This window comes from Amblyomma americanum, chromosome 3 (assembly GCF_052857255.1).
Source record: "Amblyomma americanum isolate KBUSLIRL-KWMA chromosome 3, ASM5285725v1, whole genome shotgun sequence".
NCBI classification, from domain to species: Eukaryota; Metazoa; Arthropoda; class Arachnida; order Ixodida; family Ixodidae; genus Amblyomma; species Amblyomma americanum.
The window spans coordinates 153,155,456-153,176,415 of record NC_135499.1 but is presented as its reverse complement, the minus strand read 5'-3'; the positions used below and the strand labels follow the sequence as shown (position 1 = coordinate 153,176,415).

Here is a 20,960-nt window from a genome sequence, read left to right as displayed (position 1 = left end):
CCGACTTTTTGAGCCACAAAAAAATTACAATTTGCTCAACAACTAAACACTTTGGATGTGAGATGAAATTGTTCTGCAAAAAAAATTTTTAGAGCCTAATTAAATGTAATTGTTCAAAAATATTTGAAGTTATTTTATTAATCACGTTAATGTTAATTTAGACAGTCTATAAAGCCACGACTAGCAACACAGACATTTTTTTTTAGTTCGATGTTTTGATTGCACGTGCTCGCTGCATGTCCGCATCGCTGGCGTCTTTAACTAGCGTGCTTGTGATCTGTCAGCCTCAGCCATAGCCTCAGCATGCCTAAACCACCGAAACCAAAGAGAAAGCTTCTGCTGGCTGCGCCTGTGTCGCTACGATGGCCGACAGTCGACGATGACTGCCGTTCTCGGCTTCTGGAGCGCTTCCGAAAGATGAGCGCGACCTGGGATGCCAAGACACGACCTCACTTGGTACTGGGTCTAAACGCAGCTGCTCGCGCACTCGAGCAGGCTCAACTCTCGGCGCTTATACTGAACTCTTCGGCGGACCCTCCGAGGCTCTTGCATGGGCTTATTAGGCTGGCGCGAAGTAAGCATACACCCGTGCTCTGTGTCGGCCAGCTGCAGGAGTGGGTGTCTGGCTTGAGTTCCTTGCTGGCCCTGGGTCTGCGGCGCACAGCACCCGCTTCAAAATCGGTGGATGCATTTCTGGCCGCAGTGCGCCAGAGCGCCCCGTGTGATCCCGGCAGTGCCACGGAACTCAAAAATGAAAACGCGAGCAGTGGTGATACTAGCATGGACACTACAACTACCGCATGCGAGTCGAAGGACACCGACCCAGCCATCGGAGCGAAGGGCACGGAAGACGAAAGCTGTAGCGCGCCGTCTACTGCAGAAGCTACTGTAGCTCCCCATGCAGGAAGTGAACGCTCGTCCGAGGTGCAGGCCCAAAAGCAACACTCCGCGTTTCACGTCGTGAAAGCGGAGCGCATCGCCCCGGTTTCTGTAGACATTGAGCTTCCCGAGTGCGACACTTTGGGATTTCCCGACTATGAACGGCCGTGTGACAATTTGCCTGAAGTGATCGAGCTGACGTCGGTACCGGCCGCTTCTCAGAAAACAAAAACAGTTACTGTGCCTTCAGCCCACGAAGCCTCATGTTTTGTCAAGGCCAACATCAAGCAAGTTATTCCTAAAGGGAAGCTGAAAGTTAAAAAGAAGCGGACAGTACTAAAGGCTGCTAAGAAAGCTTAAACTATTGTCAATGTGCTTCAATATACCATACTGCTATGTATGAAAGTGTCGTCTATGAATGCAGCTTTCAACGTGTTGAAAAAAATTCTCAGCCACAAGGCCTTCCAACTCATATGCTTATCTGCCAATTCCAGTTTCATGCTGTAGCTAAGACATACTTGACAAAGAGACCTGCAAAGCTCAAGGTTGAGCAGCAGTAACTTCAAGGCCAGTATCAAATTTAATGGAATGTCAGGAGCCGCCTCCCACCATTCTGTACGTTTTTGTTGATTGGTATATGTTGAAGATACAGAATTTCTATTCCATTTAAATATGATATTCTGAAAGTTAGCAACAAAAATATGTCCTGAAAAGAACCCAATTTTTAGGACATTAGTTTTTGCTTTCTACTTACATTTTTTGCACAAATAATGAGGAAAATATAATGTAGCATCAAGAAATATTACTTGTGTTTAGTAAATCTGAAGGATTTTTAGAAATAATGTACTCCTGGTGTCAAAAGTTTGCGGGGCACACATGTCCCGTCACCAAAAACAAGCCGCCTACAAGCCGCCGCGGTGGCTGAGTGGTTACTGCGCTCGGCTGCTGGCTCAAAAGAAGCAGGTTCGATCCCGGCCGCGGCGGTCGAATTTCGATGGAGGCGATATTCTAGAGGTTCGTGTACTGTGCGATGTCAGTGCACGTTAAAGAACCCCAGGTGGTCGAAATTTCCGGAGACCTTCACTACGGCATCCCTCATAACCTGAGTCGCTTTGGGACGTTAAACCCCCATAAACCAAACCAAACTTTTTCTACTACAGCACCTCTTTCATTCTCTCTTTTTTGACTGGCATCTTTCTCCTTTCCCTTATGGCACAGCTTGGGTGTCCACCGAGATGCCAGACAATTACTGCACCATTTCCTCTCCTCTCAAACCAATTTTCTGTGTAGCATGGGCAGATACCCTGAAAATGACAGGAGCCCACCAGAGTTCCTGTCCAGAGGTACAGGCTGCTGGCATTCATTTCAGCACATATCTAGTGGCTTCCAAAAAATTTACGTTTTTCACAACTCGCGTGCCCTGTAAACTTTTGACTCCAGGGTTACATACACATGAATGTGACTGCATATTTAGAATTCGTTATATTAATGTGCTTAAAGCCTGATATATAAACTATGTGCTATTTATGAACAAGCTTGTTGAGGTGTTTAAGAAGCAGCTGCATTTTAAAAGTTTACATTCCAAGAATGAAATCAATGGGCAGAAATGAGAATCAACTTAAATGATAAAAGCATTTTTTTTGCCCAAGGTCGCATTTCGGTGGAGGGGAAATGCAAAAACTTCCATTTGATGTGTGATGGCAGTACATATGTAGTAGAAATGGATCCGGAGCCCTCCACTACATCTCTCATTACGCTTGTGCAGCTTTAAGCTGTTGAACCTATCATACTAATACCACCACATTTGTTTTACTTACTTTGCACTGCAGTCTCATGCGACCTAGCTGGTGGGTGAACATGAATTGACATATATGCGTTAATACTGAAGGATGCACATGTGAAAGGCACGCTTAAGGAAAAAGTGAAACATTAACCAAAAATGACATGGCAGTATAATTGCATGACTTGTGCAAGAAACAGGAAAAGAATACACTTGACTCGATGAAAAGAACACAAAATAACATTCATGGATCAAGTTTGTGTGACAGCACTCATATTTGAAATGTCGCTGCTACTTACAAGTAAAACGCTTGTAGTATGTGGGAACACATCTACATTGATAGCTGGGTAATCAAGCCTTGCTTGCTTTTGGCGTGTGTTTGAAACTGAAACAAGTATTTGAAAAAAACTTTTGCCCCAGGAAAGATTTTACCACACCTTTACCCCGTTTTAAAACTTTTTTTCCGTCATCAGCCCACCCGCCGCGGTGGCTCAGTGGTTAGGGCGCTCGGCTACTTATCCAGGCTACTGATCCAGAGTGCCCGGGGGTTCAAAGGATGAAAGCGAAACACTAAGGCGCCCGTGTGCTGTGGGATGTCAGTGCACGTTAAAGATCCCCAGGATAAAAAGAGTCTAAATTTCATACCATACACCCACCCACCAGGTCTGTCCACCTATTACCAATAAAAACACATGGTCAGACCAGAGGCATTGGTGTTGCCAGGGCACAATCCAACCATTCTGTGAGTTGACAGCCGTGGTATGTGCTGTGGCATGTCAGTGCAGGTTAAAGATCCTCGGGTGGTCCAAATTATGGAGCCCTCCACTAAGGCACCTCTTTCTTGCTTTCTTCTCTCAGTCCCTCCTTTATCCCTTCCCTTATGGTGCAGTGCAGGATATGTGAGACAGATACTGTCCCATTTCCTTTCTCCAAAAACCAGTTTTCATTTGCAATTTTTTTATCAGCCACGTCAAAGTTCACTAAAGGGACACTACAAGCCTTTTCCAGTTTATATGCAGCTACTGCACAATCAACTAACTACATGAGAGCTTCTGGTAATGCAATGAAACTGCTGTGGCTATAATTAATTTTCATGGGACAACTCGGTAGCTAGGTCGTCGTGCTCAAGAGGATGCTTAGCTTATAAACCAGCACTGCGAGTACAATATGGCCACACAGAGGGCTTTCTTTCCAGAGCTTCTGCCATTGTTTTGAAACTAAAAAGGAATTAGGATACCTCTATGAATAAGACAACTTTCAGAGCCAGTCCGAGGCAACATATTCTTGATCTGGACCAGAGGTGAAGTAATTTTAAGTACTATCACTGGCGTTTAACATAGATAAATTATAAGTTCTAAAACAGGTTACACAAGAATAAGTGCACAATCTACAAGTATAGACATTTTCATCGTATGCACAAAGATGTCGAAACACCTACTCTGTGGTCGGAGAGCTCGCGCTACTGCTTCTTCCGTGCTGGCACCAGCAAGCAGAACGACGATCTCCAAACAGCACTTACAGTACAGCAAGTGCATAGCACATGTGAATAATTTCAAGGGTTTGGGCATTGCTATATGTGAAGATTTGAATTGGAAAACGCATAATGTTTGCTTATCACCTGAATAGAAACGGTTGGCATTTGAGGTGCAAGCTACAAATAGCTCATCAAAAATAATATTAACCATCTATATGAATTTAATATACCCCATTTTAGAATAATTAAGTATGGAATAATATCCATTCACTAAAAGTCAAATAAAATTTAGGAGATCCGAGGCATGCAGCAAGTTCGTGCTATCAAAATACAAATCCAAAGGTTCTGTCACAAATGTGCTGGTCAAAATAAACCTGCCAAAACTTTCACAGCAACCAAAATTATCCAGGTTAAACTTTTATTAGGTGAATGCAGGTCTAATGCACCACGGTATATCAAAAAAAAAAAAGATGACCGCATCCGATAGGAAGTAGTCATGAGAGCAAGAACAGGTAAATTTGAATGTACTTTTTTATAAGAATGCTTGCAGACTAGAACTCCAAACCGTGTGATGTAATCACAGCCAATTTCCTGGATCAGTTCGAACAGTCCATCTGCAAACACTTCAGTATCAGGAGCACCCATTAACCATTTAGGTTGCTAATCATTTCATTTGCACAGAGGTACATGTTCCTTTTTTTTGTAGTGTTACAGTGATGTGGAATAATGTACAGGTAGCCTTGTGTACTGCGAAGCACATATTTTGTAGCAAATTGTGTAACGTATCTTGAGCAACCTTATGCTACTCACTTGTTTTATATGCTTCTGGTCCGTGCAATTACCCTGCATTGGCCTTTTAACTAACAGTACAAATTAATGATATTCCAAACTCATAGCTGGTATATTAGTGCAAATGCTGAAACAATTAAATGCATTTGCTAGGGCGTTCCCTGCACCCTCATTTTCATTTTGGGTGGTGACGAATGTGAATGCATTCAAGAAAAAGTCATACAATTAGTAGCTGCAGGTGTTTTCATCTGCTGTCTGGTGTTCAATAAAATAAGTTTATGGGAGGTTCCAAGTAGTACTTCTTTCTTTAAGCCTCGAGGAGAAATGCCCTGCAGTCTTACCTGGAGCTCCTGTATTTGCTGTTGCATTGCGAATTTGCACATGCACATATTTTGGCAGCCATCATTTTGTAATCTGAGCATGCCTTCCCTCTGCACCACACCGATGTTAGGAAGGAAAGAAGGGTATGCCAAATCAGATCACTTACAAGGAAGCTTCCACATTGTTTATTTCCAAGATATGCTACACCAAAAGCATAAACCACATCAAAATAGTACCGAGATAATTGCCGACATCCTACATTTGTAATACACGGGAAGTAGGTTTAAGCGGCACTGTGCAATGCATCTTTAGAATTATCTGAACCACCAAGTTCAGTGCACATTTGCTTCATTACCTGTGAGCTATGTAGTAAAAGCAGGAAATGGAATAAAGCTTGCTGTTGTCAATCATTTTTTGCTGTGCAGAAAGCTGTGGTAAGTCACAAAGTAAAACAAAAAAACTACTTATTTCCAAGTAACAGCGCCCTCTAAACAGCATCTCTTTGTTGCCATCAGGAAGGTCACTGTGATATGGAACACAACCAGTGGTGCATAAGGTGCCCTAATCCTTAGCCAAGCATGTAAATACATGTGCAAACAAGGAGATTATGTTAGTTCACACAATTTCAACACAATGTAGACCTGAAGAAGTGCAGCTAATAACTGTACAGTGCACAAGTTAAAAACCATATTTCAATGACAAATGAAAATGTATGGGTTACACATTTGACAGGGAAAACAGAGTGAATGGAAAATTATACATGGTGTCTAATGTGTTAAGGCCAAAAATTTAAAATAACCATGGTAGTGTATGAGGATAGAACCAATGGAATGTTGCTGGCACTCACTCAGAGAGCTATTGATTGATTAATCTATCTTATACCAGCCAATAATCAACTGAACCAAGTGATGAAACAGTACTGCGTATGCAACAGAATTGCCACCAACGTGCCTTTGGCTTTACCCTCGCACAATGTTTAATTTAACTTCTTTTTGAGTAAGAGACACCCTTAATGAACTAATATTATGAAGGCAGTGGAAGGCTGGCAGTGAAAAACTGCCAAGAAACAACCCAGATAGAGACGTGTACTTCAGGCAAATACACTATTCTCCGCAGTGATAAAAAGCTTTTGTTTATAACTCTGCAGAACTAACTCAGAGATTCAATAAAGCTATTCCTTTTGTGGAGTATCACTGAAATTGTGACAAAGGTCGTAGTACTCAACGCAGTTACATTAAAAAAGTTAGTAAATGAGGTGAGCAACAATGGCTTGGCCGGACTGAATCCACTCTCCATTGCTTTCGCCATTTAAACAGAAATTGTCACGGCTGCTGTCTAAACAGCCAGGCATGGCATAGAAGCAGTGGACTGCTTTTTCTGAAGGACATTGTTACAGGAACTCACCCAAGTTACATTTTATTTGTTTTAACCTCACTTTGAGGCTCCAATCAGTGAACCTGCTGATTTTCTCCTAACTTGCAGTTTTGCTGATATAATTGGTTCTAAAGTTGCCTCACTACTACATGAGTCCATTAATATGTCTTATACTACTGAACAAAGATTCCAAGGCAAAGTTCATAGCTGTGAAGAATAACACCGGCTTATCATAAGCAAGAGCATTTGGTAGTCATGCCCCAATTCACAATGTGTCTACACTTTCACCGGCGAGGCAGCAAAAGAACGTCACAGGTAAAAAAAAGAAAGCACTTCCTTTAGCACTATCACACAAGAAAAATTAAAATGATAAAATTCTAGACTTGGTGACGAGATTGCATTAAAATTGACTAGCTGGTGATCATTTGCTTCAGTTTTCAAGCTCCAAGCATTTGCACTTTTTTTTTTTATGTGCAGTAAACCCTCATTACAATGAATTCACTTTTCTCAACACTTGTGGCTCCAGCTGCATGCACTTAAGATGCGCTTACTTTAACCCTTGAGCCTGCACAAAGGAGGAGAAACTGTGGTAGCTTGCTTCCTCATTCTGCTCATGGGACGCATACAACACTGCAAATGTGTTGCAGCTACATTTAGAGCCTCGGAGGCACTTAACTGGGTCCCAACCTCTCCAGTAGGCCCAGTTTTCTTGTGCAAACAGGTGCAGCACTGCTGTTAGTGGAAGGTTCTTTTCATGCGCCACCACAGATTTCCCAATTCGATATTCCACATAATGTCGAGCCTCTTCTTAACGAACTATAGACACCTAATTTCAGTTGCATGTTTTCTTCTTTCCATAAATCACATGGATACATGGATTATGATGTGGTATTCGCCTGCGATCGCTAAATAATTTATAATTGTATTTCTTCTCTATTGCTGTTTGGTCTCGGGTTTCATTAATCGAACGATGGCTGTGAAGTGTAGCCTCACGAAAGAACCTGCAATATAAACGCCTATACACAGTTTTTATTCACTGCAATACACAAACCAGCCTGCTTCAAGAGCTGGAATGACAACAAACGACGCATCAGAAGTTACATTGCCGTTTTTATTATGCCTCACGTGATCTAAGTGTGAACTACACGCCACAGCTATCGTTCAGTTGATGAAATCGAAAGAGCGACCAGAACATTTAGCAGTCGTAGGTGAATACCACGCGATGATCCATGTATTCTAATGCCTAATGCATCATTTGAAAGAAGAAAACACGCAAGCAAAAATTTGGTGTCTACCATAGTCCTTTAATGGTCAACACTCAAAGCTTCACCCCGATGGCAAGACACACTGGGTAATAATGCCACTTGGGGAAGCACAACATGGGAAGCGCGTGATCCATGACAGTGCCCACAACACAACTAGGCAACTACATAGGGCCGAATCACATCTGCGCAGTGACGCCAGTCAGCCAGCAATGCAGCAATGGTGGTTACAGCGCAACAAGAAAAACGAAAGTTTGCCACAGCTAGCCTAAACTGCAGAGAAGCCAAGTCATGTGACACTGGCACCTGAGAACATGGAGGTGGCGGGGCAGTGGGAGTGGTGAGACAGTACTAATTCTGCAAGGTTGCTCTCTGCCCAGGCGCATCAGCAGCTGCAAGCATGCCGACTGAGGAGAGGCCTCCACGTCCAATACTCGTCTTCCTGCTGCACCATGTCATTATCAATGCATAGCCGCGACCTATGGAGTGCCGCTGAAGCTTCCATGCAATGTGCGGCATAGTTAATAGCTGCTGTATGAGATACCCCTTAGCCTCATACATGATGACAGGTACACGCTAATCAAGGTGTTCGCTTTGAGCCATTGCATTGAAAGCAGGCATCAAATAATGAATAAGATTTAATGGAAGCATAGTTGGGAACTATATGTGACTATGTCTTAAGTGGAACTATCAGCTAAGCAAGTAAGCCTTGACAAGGTTTTACTGTACTACAGGCATTTCAAAACACAAACTTTTACTGAAACAGAGTTTACGATTTGCCCCTCAGAGCCTGACTTGCTTTGGGACGTTAAACCCCACAAAACCCAAATTTAAAAACCTAAAACCTAAAAAAGAGTTTACAGTTCATTCTATTTTGTCACTATAGCTACTTCACTGTAATGAGGGTTTATAGCAGATCTTATTCTTGGAATAAGGGTGCGCTATTTTTAATAGTGCAACATAAAAACAACACAGGTAATCGTGTGCTGCAAACACTCTGAGAGGTTGTTGCAGTTGAACCTGTTTGCAAGTAAGCAACTGTAACGATATTACAATGCATACTACATGACAAAACCCATGTTAATGTAGACGATAAATTACCTTAAAATTCTGTCCGACCTTCGATATGGAATATGAGCAAAGCGCAGACTAAGAATTTGCTCGCAATTCCAACAGCCATTCACCGGAGAACACTCTGCTCGAGTACAGTCCTAAAAACAGCCCGCACAACAGTCTGCATAAAGTCGACTGTCAGGATAAAAACAGCACCCTGTTGCACTACGGGTGTGCAGCTGTGGCAACATCCTCCGCAGCTTCCTCATCTTCTTCATCGACGAGCGAGTCAGTGCTCCCACTGCTGCAAGGGGCACGCTTCTTTTCCCTGGCACGCCTGTTGCAAGAGAGGCAGGTTGGCACAAACATTAATAAGGTGGATTGTTGAGCTAGTTGGTGCATGATCACTCAAAGCCAGCAGCCGAGAAGAACCAGACACAAGCCTCGTCCATGTCTGTGTGTTTCTTCCTTGTGTCTGGTTCTTCTCTGCTGCTGGTTTTAAGTGATGGCACAAACAGTTTGACACTCTGTTGGAACACAGCTATGCTGCATCATTCTTATTCATACATCTCATTAAAACCTGGAATGAGCTAAAGGACTGAAGTCTGAGATAAAGCTAAAACAGCTGCGAGGGGGTTTGCAGTCCTTAAAGATAGACATTACAGACTGCAGACATCTTACTGCCACTTAACCCTTTCAGTGTCAATCGGGGTACAGGTATGCTTGTCAGGTGCAGTCCCGCAGCGTGTGTACAGGTACAGTCTGCGTCACCCTTGTGTAGAGCGCTCAAGCGGTGCACTTCTTCCTCTCATGCTTGCGCCGTCGCACTTGATTTGAAAATTTCACACACAGAAGAGCGGCTGTGGCACCTGCAGTCAGCTGAAACTTATTCCGCGGAAATCAAGAGAATTGCGCGTCCTCCGATTACAGAAATTTAGCATAGTGCGATCCGATTGTGCGGGGAGCCATCGCGCATTCACAGATCGCCCCGAGGACGCAACAAGGCTGTTCACACAATTGCCCTGTTAGGACCGCTCAGCGCGTGCACACTAGCGGCGCGCGAAGCTTTCACACTATGCTAAATCTCTCTACTGATCCCCGCCGCCGAGCCGGTTATGGCGTGCGTGCACCATGGGTAGCGTGGCCGCAGACACCTGACGGGTGCAAATCTGGGCGCTGCGCTTCTGCCTGCTCGCATCTGTTGCCAAGAGCATGCGCAGATCGGCTCCGACATACGCGCGGGAGCACAGGCACGCGGTGCAGAGTCAGGGCTTTGGTTGTGCACGTGCCGCGTTGAGATCCCAGAGTACAAAGCAAGAGTTCTAGAAACGTTATTCGCTCAGAACAAATGCTTCGAGATTTTGAATACCAAACATTCGGTTCAAATCGAATACAGCATACTTTACTATTCGCTATCAGACTAAAGCTATCAGACTGCCTCCTAGTAGAGAAAAAACCGTATTCTTTGAACAATGCATATACTATGTCTGTCTGCCTGTTGTGCATGTTGCCTAATGACATTAAAGAAGCCTGCAGTCATTTGCAGAAAGTGGATATATATCATCACACTTGCCCGCTCCTTCACAGTAAACCAGTTTCAAAGGCCAGTAGTGTTAAAAAAAGAAACAGCAGCAAAGAACATACCTCCGACACACTTCCAACAGTTCAGCACAGGACGGGTCCAACTGCACGTCACCAGTACCCGTGAGCTCCAGACGACTAAGCGCTTCACAGAACTGCATGCCCAGTTCCTCAAGCTGAGCCACGCCCAAGTGATAACCCTGCAGACAGCAAACAGAATTAGCAAAGCACTGGGTTTTCAATGTTACCCAGCAAAATTGTGAAGCGAGTACCAGCGAACGCAACTACATAAGAAGTAAGTCATCACGAAACATGGCGTGCAAGACTGGACAAACATGAGCGAGAGTTCTGTTGTGATAATGACCTAGCAACGGGCTCTACGTTTACGCTACAAAATACAGATGAAATGTGGTGCTGCCTATGATCTGCTCCTTTCCATTGTTCACAGGTAAAGCACAGCACCTCAAACACTGAAGAGAAAGTCTGTCATATGACTCTGATAGTTAACAACCACTATTCACACTCTGCTCAGGCACCAGAATACGTCTGCAGGTGACCGGCCTGTCATGAGCAATGCTTCCAATTCAAGCACAGGGTGTGAAAAAATGGCACATTTCCTAACCGTCTAAGTTGGTCATAGCGCGCTGTTCAGAGTGGCATGTGGCAAAAACTGCATACTCACAGCATACATGCCCTGATCGCAGCCAGCAGTGGAGCATTCATACGTGTAACTGAGCCGGATGCCAAGTTGGCGCCAAGCAGTCACACGAGCTGTTGCCTCTTTGCTTCGCTCCACGTCAAAGCAGCACGACTCAAACGTGAACGCGGGGCTCAACTGGTGCAAGATTGCAGCCAGCACCTGCACACCAGATACCATCCTGCGGTCACTACTACATGCAAGCAATGTTGGATGTAAAGGTAAAAGTAAGAAAAACACGGCAAGGAGACAAAGCACTAATTCCAAATGCTTTTTCGTACAGGTGTCCTTGAAGGGGCTGACAACTGACCAATATATGTCATGAGATTGTGGGGGAAATAAAAAAGGATCTTGTCTCATATTCTGAGAATCGAGCGCTGTAATATTGAAGAAACGAGGTTTATTAGTATTAATGTCTTAATGACGATCACAAAAAACAACCTGATGCGACATCTTGAGGCGAAATCTTCCCATTATTGGTGTATCCCACCACGTGACCATGCATGACAGTAAAATACTGCTCATTAAGTTGTTGAGTGCACAGTGTTGTGTTTGTTTCAGAAGCGTTATTTCCCTATTTAGTGAATGCTTTGTCGAAAAGCTTTCACTATGAAGTGTGTGCAGGCAACAAGAAATGAACTCCAGCAAATGCTACACAAAAACTTCAGTAAGCATGCGCAGTTAATTTTACTATATGGCTAACGAGTGCTCACCAAGAAAAGATTATGTAATAACTTTTTTAAGGCGCTTCTAAACAGGATCCCATATTTAACAGCATTGGTGCGCTGACAGAAAACCCGAATGTGGACACATGTGCCAGGCTTGCATATGGCATGATAGTATAACATTAAAACACTGAATGCATGCATGCACACCTGCACACTTGCACACATGCATGTACGGTCACGTCATAGCGTGCCATAGTGCCGTAGTGTGCTTTGGCCCAAGAAAGCATTGACGCGTACCACACACAGACACACACAAAAATTCCCATAGATGTGAGAGGTAAATCATTTTAAAAAAAATATGGCTTCTTGCTTCTGGAATAGAGCACTATCTACCAGGCATTCAGTCTCTACATATAAGAAAGGCAAAAACAAACTGTTATGGAACCTTTTCAGTACAGAATTAGTACTTGATTGTTTGCATACGGTCTAAAACAATTTGAATAATAAAGGTACCAGAGCCATTAAAGGAGCGCTTACCTCACAAATATCGTCATCGTCTTGAGGTTTGTCTTGCAATGACCAGGCCCGTGATGGTGAGCAGCCATAGAGAAACGCATTGAAGTGCCGTGAATGGCCATGGAAGTCGCATAGTACCTGCAGCAGCAACACAAGTTCTGGTACTTCAGGAACAAGGAATAATTAGAACCCAGGTGGAAACAAATCAGGCAACAGTAGCCATTTCCAGAAAAATAATAGCCCCTCCTTCACTTGCAGTTGCCGAAGAGCTTTAGTGATAGTACAGCGTCACATTCCAGTATATTTCTGATGCTCTGCGCCACTGCGAAAAACAATATTACATATCCTTATGCATGTAACATTATGCTTAATGGCGGACGTGGCTTTCAACATCAGCTTTCTAACTTTTTGATCGATTGTGATGGAAACTGTTTTACATATTAGTAATGCATTCAAATGCATGTGCACAAAACTTCAGCATTATAACTGAAGAATTTTTGTTGATATCAATATTTTTTTTCTCCAACTTGTGAAAAGCCTGTAGACACAGCAAAATATGGTGGAAGACCGGTTCAACATTCACTGCATTTCTGAGTGCATGCTACGTGTGATGACAATTTTAGACTTTTTTTTGCATATAATACGCTTTTTTTTTTCTACAAGTCAGTTGGCATACACACACGTCTAAAATGTAAACAAGATGCCACATCTAAAATCTACAATGAAAAATCTGCAGTCATGAAGACATATACTCCACAATTTGAGCACCTAGTAAGAAAATCGAATGGAGAAAAGTGCTGACTTTTCAAGCATTTACCTGATACGCCGTGCCACAGTGCTTCAGAAATTTTTTTTAAAATTTCAGTAATGAATGGGACTGCACAGAAAACAGAAAACAAGGTGTACAAGTGGTTACCAAGGTTAGGTTAGGTCGGGTTGGGTCAGGCCAGACTAGGCCAGGCTAGGCTAACCCGGCCCTGGCATTGGCATGACATCTAAAGTCAACTTGAAAATGCACTAAGGCACAGAGTATCAGAGCAAGATTGGCAGCAGTGGGTGAAGTATACAGAGAAAAGCACAAAGGACAAGGAAATCCTCACCCTAATTATTAATAATAACTTCACTCTATAGAGACTCACAGGCAGTCACATGCTGGAAGCATTTTATGTGTTTGCCAACAGCCGTGGTTGTTCTACGTTTTAGAGCAATATTTTTTAAAACAAGGGATTCATTAATGGCATTAGTATGCACATGCAGGCAGCAGTTTAAATCACACCTGGCAGTCTATTCTACCATTGATCACACAGTAAAATGCAGCATGGGAAGCTTCTAACCCACACAACCAAATGCCATCAATGCATGCACCTTTATTGGTTTTCATTTCTGTATTCATTTACTAGTATTATTATTTATTTAGTGTGATCTGACATACTTGTCTGGTCCCAATCGTGCTGATAACAAGTTCCCCCTCTAATATATTCTTGCTCAACAACTAAAAGGATTGAATGGCAGGTCCAGCAATTGTGTTAGTAAGTACTTTCCAATTTTCATATTTAGAGACGTGTGAATATTTGTTAATTTCGGATACTCGGTTGAATAGTGAAGTGTTCAATACTCGATTCAATCCGAATATTTGGTATTCGAAATCTCAATGTATTCGTCTTGAGCAAATAATGTTTCGGAAATCTTGCTCCGTGTGGTTCTGGTACAATGTACCTTCTCCGGGATGGCACCATGGCGCGCACGCAACCAAATCCCTGACTCCGCGCTGTGTGCTTGCGCTCCTGCGCGTATCATGGAGCCGGTCTGCTCAATCTCGTGGCAACATACCCGGGCAGGCGGAAGTGCGATGCCCATATCTGTACCTGTCAGGTGTCTGCGGCCGTGCTACCCGCGATGCGCACGTGTCGTAACTGGCACGGCGGCATGCAACAATTGAGAAATATAGCTTATTGTGACTCGCTTCTACGCATCACAAGTGCACGCGCACTGATTTGTCCCGACGAGGCAGGCATGCCAACAGCTGACCGGCGCCTGGTGTCTTGTGGGATCCTCAGGGCAATCTGCACGTGTGCAGTGCTCCTTGCGGAAGCGGATTGCGCTATGCTCTATCTCTTTAATCGGAGGACCTGTGGGTCCCTTGACTTCACGGATCAAGTTAGAGCTGACTGCAGCTTCCGCAACTGCTCTTGTCCGCGTGAAATTTTCTAAACAAGCGTGACGGCGCGAGCATGAAGGGGAGCTAGGAGATAGTATGAAACACATGGAGATGGCTGCCACTTTCCGACGCCTGACGTGGGGTGGTGCTGGGCGCACAGTGCATAAGCCTAGCAGGTGTCAGGGAGTCACTACTTAAAAGCAACAACTGCACAATGATGCAGTCTAGATTAACAGCAGCAGTTGGAGGCATCACACCCCACAGATACATCGGCACCACATGTAGGTCAGCTCCCCCAGTTTCCGATGCCATATTTGCAGAAAGTCGACACAGCTTCACTGAGCGTGACAAAGCTTCAATGCATTCTCTCTTTTTTTCTATGAAATGGCCTTGTGCGTTCGAAAAATACATGATTTTTAAAATGCCTACTGTGCCGTTCTGCAGTTTTTGTGTGCCAGAAGTACGTATTCAAAATATTCGCTTTGAAATTATTCGAAGAAAATTGGTAGTATTCGCTTCAAACCAAAAAATCACTTCGCGCATGTCTACAGTCATTTCCCTTAGTAACTGACCAGGGGAGTGCGCCCCATCTGTGCCAAGTACAGCAGGAGTGCCTTGGTGTGATAGATGGTCGGGTGCAAGTCTGGGTCTGGAAAGGACCACTGCCGGTTCAGGTCCTGGCCTGCCAGGGAACAGCGGTGGCTGCATCGCATGAATGGGGACAAACGGGGATCAGCGCCTTGTCAAGCAGAAGGTGTGCATCAGTCCGACAGCTACGAAGGCGTTAGAATTCAGGTTTGCCGTCTCACTCAGTATGTGCAGTGCCAAGGAAGACAAAAAGCAGAAGGAAATGAAAATGGCACTGCGACTTGTTTTATGCCAAGTGAGGGTAAAAAATTATAACACATCTTTGCACTGCAGTCATGTTCCAAGAACCAAATTAGAGCCTTGAGATTCAGGTGAGCTATGATTAAACCACTAGTTTTCCACGATTCTGTGAAAAATCACGGTTCGAAGAATTTTTTGTGGAATTATGGTAGCAGTGCATTTTCTTTTGTGAAGCTATTGTTCTTACGGACATCAGCAGGAATGAAAGTATGACGGAAAAATTACATTTTTACTTTATTTGCATGAATACGATGCGGGAGTTTGAGAACTTTGAAGGATTTTGAAATAAATATTATTACGATTATAATGCAATTTCAAACTGTTCAGGCCAACCACCAAGGGTCCCCAAAAAAACCGCAGACAGCACACTAAAATACAGAAGTGGATATATCAACATTATTTATATAGAGGCAACGTTTCAGATGAGCGCGCCACAAGCAAATGAAGCCAAGCCTCCAATACTTTAATGCATGCAGCTTCTCGTACAGCAGTAGCAGCCGCTGTGACTGCCGTGCCACCGCTACTCAGTGCTTCGAGCAGGCAAGTCCCGTACCTATTGTTCTTCTTTGCTTTTCCTACTTAAGGGTTAAGTTCAAGAGAGTGCAGTTTCATCTTAAAGGACTGACATGTCTAAAAGAGCTTCAAGATTTGTTACAGAAAAAAATTTGCATTCAAAATTTGCAGTCGCATATGCTCCATTTTTTTTGCACCGGTGTTCACATGCAAAATGAAAAGTATGAAATTCAAAACGACACTTTCCAACGAGGGCATCCACTCCCCAAACAGTTCTTGTTAAGTACTGCAGGCACACTTCAAAAACCGAATTTGTAGGAATTTTTTTTAGTCATATGCAGCAGGCATAGCACCAGCACATCAGTAAACCCATGTTTCTCATTTACTGCTCTGTAGATCAAAATGAAACTTTGTACAAATGTCCTTGAACAGTTGGGGAATCGAATGCAGCAACAATAAAAAAAAAGGTGTTTTTTAAATTGAAATCTGCGAACTACGCCATGCATCCCCCTTATGCCTCTGCTTACAGCCAGAAAATTTAAACTGGCTAGTGCTTTTATATACGCCAGTGTTTTATTCACAGGACCAAGCCTAGCTTTTGCGATATACAGTCGAACCTCATTATAATGAAATAGTTTATAAAGAAATATTGGATACAATGAAAGAATGACGATTCCCCTTGGAAGCTCGGTCAACATGGGCTAAACGAAGCTACGGCTGTAACGAAGTAATCGCTGGGTCCCTTCAACTTCATTATAACGAGGTTCAACTGTATTCCACCCGTCTTGTACCTATTTAAATGCAGTATGGTTCAGCTAGAAAAAAGTATTCTGTGTGGCTGAAAAGATATGACTTATGTTAGCATGTGAGCAAAACAAATACTGTATTACACGCAATACTGGCATAACGGTATGTCATCACAAATCTACGCCACTAAAAGCAAGAAAGGAACTTGTACCATCCATTGATGACTCCATCCGGGTTTAGCATCGGCACTAGCTTGAAGACGAACGTTTCACGCAGTCGCTGTGCCACTGGCTTGTCGCTGAGAAGAAAGTCAGTTATTCCTGAAAGTAAATTAAAGATACGCCCAAATTCAGAATAAATTCCTTTTGTCGAAAGTATCACACCCCCCCATCTAATCTGCCCACAATACAACTCTAGCATTAAGAAATTTCTTCATCTTAACTTCAATGACCATATGGATGGTCATGTTTCGATTTTGGTTCACTGGGTTCATGGCTTGAAATATATATAGATTGCTGTCTCTAAACGATTCAAGATTTGAGCAAGAAACACAATGGTAATTTTGGTAGTTACAATAAAGTCTGCTGACAAAATTTGGGTGGCATGTAGAAGATGGCTACAGAGAGCAAAGCAAAAAGTTAAAGCGATGCAGCTGTGCATATGAGGGCACAGGTACATAAGGAAATGCCTCTGCTTTGATGCTGTTTTACCCAATGACATTCACTAATATTTGCTTGATATGTGTGCAGACCAGAGTCTTGGAGATTACTACTGGTTTAGAACTCACGGCATTCGTGGCATATCTGGCACGTAGCTTGCTCAATCTGGTTTGTACAATCTAGTTTGAGTTAGTGAGAGATAATTCACAGCAAATGATGGCCACTGCAGGCACATGCATGAAACCGATGACTTATGTACAGTCAGGCCGGAATGAAACGCAAACGACTCCTATAGATCACGAAACGAAATAAAATATTTTACCTGCATACTTTCTGCTTCAGGGTACAACTATAGTGATTCATGTTCCTCGGTAAAGGGTCTATTGAAGTACCTACTCATAAACAAATTGGCTGTAAAGGATTATCTTGCTGCAAAGTAGAAGAGTACAGCATATGCATGTCTGCATTTAATTCGCCTGACTGCACATACGATATTCTCAGAGAATGGGACAGTTTCAGTTTTTTAGCAGAGAACTTTATGAAACAGAACTGCAGCTTGCTGTGAAACACACTGTCCATTCCTGAAAAATCAAAACTGTGCTCAGAAAAGCGACAAGTGGCAAACGGGCCATCAGATTCATGGCCCGTGAAACAGAGACCAAAAGTGTCAAGTAGCTTGGTCACAGAGGTGTGCAAATGCAGGAGCCCTCACGTGAGCATATGAGCACTAAGCCACTTGCTGCAAGACTTTTCTGTACAGTGATATGATACAAAGCTGCCTACAGCCAAGCAATTCGTGTTCACATCTATTTCTGGCACAGATGTATAGATACAATAAAAAGCTGTTCATTTGAACTTCAAGAAACCGGGAAAAATGTTCAAATTATCCAAAAGTTTGAATTATCGAATGACCCTGAAAAAACTCTCAAGAACTGCTTGCATAATGGTAAGTTTATTTGGTGAAAGACTGGGCAATGGTTGCTTGCTTCCGAAAGGAGGAGAGTGCAGCAGTGACTATTTTTCACATTTCTATCACTGCTTTATGGAATGCATACTGTCGGAAGCGTCAAAGCAGAACTGCTCTAAAATCATAAGGGCTGGCCTGGCATCTTTCATGGTGCCATTATCCGGGTTCCAAGTTGGAAACCATTTTCTGGGTTTCCAAGTTAATGAGCTTTTATGCTTTTACTGTACCTGTTTCTAGAACAATCCTCACCTTTCATTATCCAAGAGGAATTTGTTTCACCGGGGTGTACCCGAGCCGTCAGGAGTATGTGTGGCCTTGACACTGTCATAGAAAAAACAGGACAGGAAAACATAACCTGTGACAATGACTACATTGGCACAAAAACTGAGTGTCACATGACCTTGCACATGCACAGGTGAAGCCTTTAGTGCACCACTGGAAGTATAGATACCTTGAGAAGTTACAGTTAAGCAACCACCTCACTCCCAAAACACATGAATAATTATGTGAGTTATAATCACTGACATCTAGCAAGGCCTTGCCTAAAATTAACCCTACCCCATTTGAAATTCTTTTGTGCACTGTACATAAACAAGTAATAAGAATTTGCTACTACATTTACATTCAAGCCCATTTACAACAAACATGACTCATCATCATCACCATCAGCCTGACTACGCCCACTGTAGGGCAAAGGCCTCTCCCATGTCTCTCCAATTAACCCTGTCCTTTGACAGCTGCGCCCACCCTATGCCTGCAAACTTCTTAATCTCATCCGCCCACCTAACCTTCTGGCGCCCCCTACTACGCTTTCCTTCTCTTGGAATCCACTCCGTTACCCTTAAGGACCAGCAGTTATCTTGCCTTTGCATTACATGCCCCGCCCAAGCCCATTTCTTCCTCTTGATTTCGACTAGGATGTCATTAACACACGTTTGTTCCCTCACCCACTCTGCCCACTTCCGGTCTCTTAATGTTACACCTATCATTCTTCTTTCCATGGCTCGCTGTGTTGTCCTTAACTTAAGCTGAACCCTTTTCGTTAGCCTCCACGTTTCTGCCCTGTAGGAGAGTACCGGTAAGATACAGCTGTTGTACACTAATCTCTTCAGAGATATTGGTAACCTGCTATTCATGATCTGAGAGAACCTGCCATGTGCGCTCCACCCTATTCTTATCCTTCTAGTTATTTCCCTCTCATGATCCGGATCAGTTGTCACTGCCTGCTCTAAGTAGACGTATTCTTTTACCACTTCCAGGCTCTCGCTGCCAATTGTGAACTGCTGTTCCTTTTCTGGACTGTTGAACATTACTTTGGTTTTCTGCGTGTTAATTTTTAGACCCACCATTCTGCTCTGCCTGTGTAACTCATTGATCATGGTTTGCAGTCCATCTCCTGAGTGACTCAGCAAGGCAATGTCATCAGCGAATCACAGGTTATTTAGGTATTCTTCATTAACACTTATCCCCAACTGCTCCCAATTCAGGCCAGGGAATACTGTAAACAGGCTGTGAATAGCATTGGCCAGATCGTGTCTCCTTGCCCGACGCCCTTTCTTATTAGAATTTTGTTGCTGACTTTATGGAGGACTATAGCAGCTGTGCAGTTCCTATATATATCTTCCAGTATTTTGACATAAGGCTCTTCTATACCCTGATCCTGCAATGCCTGTATGACTGATGAAGGGTGGTGATTTGGGCCTGTTGGTTCATCACAGAAGAGGAAATATGCAGCGCTTGTATGGTCTTTCTTCTGTCGTTCATGCGTTTCTTTTTTTTTTTTGGCTGCATATTTCCTCGCCTATATGACTGCTGAGGTTTCCACTGAGTCAAATGCTTTCTTGTAAACAATGAAGGCTATATATAGGGGTTGATTATATTACTTATATCCTGATGTTTGGAGCAAGAGAACTTAAATATCAGACTTCTGCAAAATAGTCTGCTGTGGTTCCGCATCAAAGGTGGGATGAAACCAGTCTGTAAAGTGACCAGGCTCATGGCCTGAAGGACTTGGTTCCCTCGGGTGACTCACATTCCAAGGGCTGGGCGGTGACAGTCAGCAAAGGCACAGGGTTGCCAGCCATGGTCCTGCACAGCTCCTGATGCTCCAGGAATGTAGTACTACGGTCACAAGCACTGAGCCAAAGATTAATGTGCGCCTGCATGTGAGCAAGAAAAAAATGCTTGTTTGGATACAGTAAGCTCTCAAAAGAATGTCAGTCCATCTCACTGTCAAGATTACAGGGGTTAGCACGAATATGATTTCTAGCCAGTAGCCTAGGGCCATCTGGTCTGGCAGAAGGAAATGCAGCCATCATTGCATATCATTGCTGTACTCCTAATAAAGTTCCCACATTTGCACTCCTCTGGTCTGGATTATGGGATTAATGTCCCAAAGTGACTCAGGCCATGATGGACGCCGTAGTGAAGGGCTGCAGATAATTTTGACCACCTGGGCTTTTTAAAACGTGTACCAACATCGTACAGTACACAGGCCTCTAGCATTTCGCCTCCATCAAAATGCGACTGCCGTGGCCGGGATCAAACCCGCATCTTTTGGATGAGCAGCCGAGAACCACAACCACTGAGCCACCGTGGTGGCTCGCACTCCTCTGTGACTCACACACCTAACAC

At 43.5% G+C, this 20,960-nt stretch overlaps 2 protein-coding genes across 2 annotated transcripts in view; one reads left to right on the top strand and one right to left on the bottom strand.

Moving 5' to 3' along the window:
- Positions 1–201: 201 nt before the first annotated feature.
- LOC144125213 (uncharacterized) lies at positions 202–5,296 on the top strand. Its single transcript, XM_077658423.1, has one exon. The coding sequence runs from the start codon at positions 304–306 to the stop codon at positions 1,237–1,239; it is 936 nt and encodes a 311-aa protein (XP_077514549.1). The 5' UTR covers positions 202–303; the 3' UTR covers positions 1,240–5,296.
- Positions 5,297–5,412: 116 nt separating this feature from the next.
- Positions 5,413–20,960, bottom strand: part of LOC144124188 (cytosolic carboxypeptidase 1-like) — a 42,342-nt gene continuing 26,794 nt past the window's right edge. The window contains exons 17-24 of the mRNA XM_077656839.1: positions 20,359–20,485; positions 18,576–18,647; positions 16,912–17,020; positions 15,125–15,254; positions 12,416–12,532; positions 11,196–11,372; positions 10,577–10,713; positions 5,413–9,269 (exon numbers count right to left, since the gene is read on the bottom strand). Coding sequence (XP_077512965.1) covers positions 9,158–9,269; positions 10,577–10,713; positions 11,196–11,372; positions 12,416–12,532; positions 15,125–15,254; positions 16,912–17,020; positions 18,576–18,647; positions 20,359–20,485 — 981 coding nt within the window. The 3' untranslated portion in view covers positions 5,413–9,157. The remainder of the gene's footprint in view (positions 9,270–10,576; positions 10,714–11,195; positions 11,373–12,415; positions 12,533–15,124; positions 15,255–16,911; positions 17,021–18,575; positions 18,648–20,358; positions 20,486–20,960) is intronic.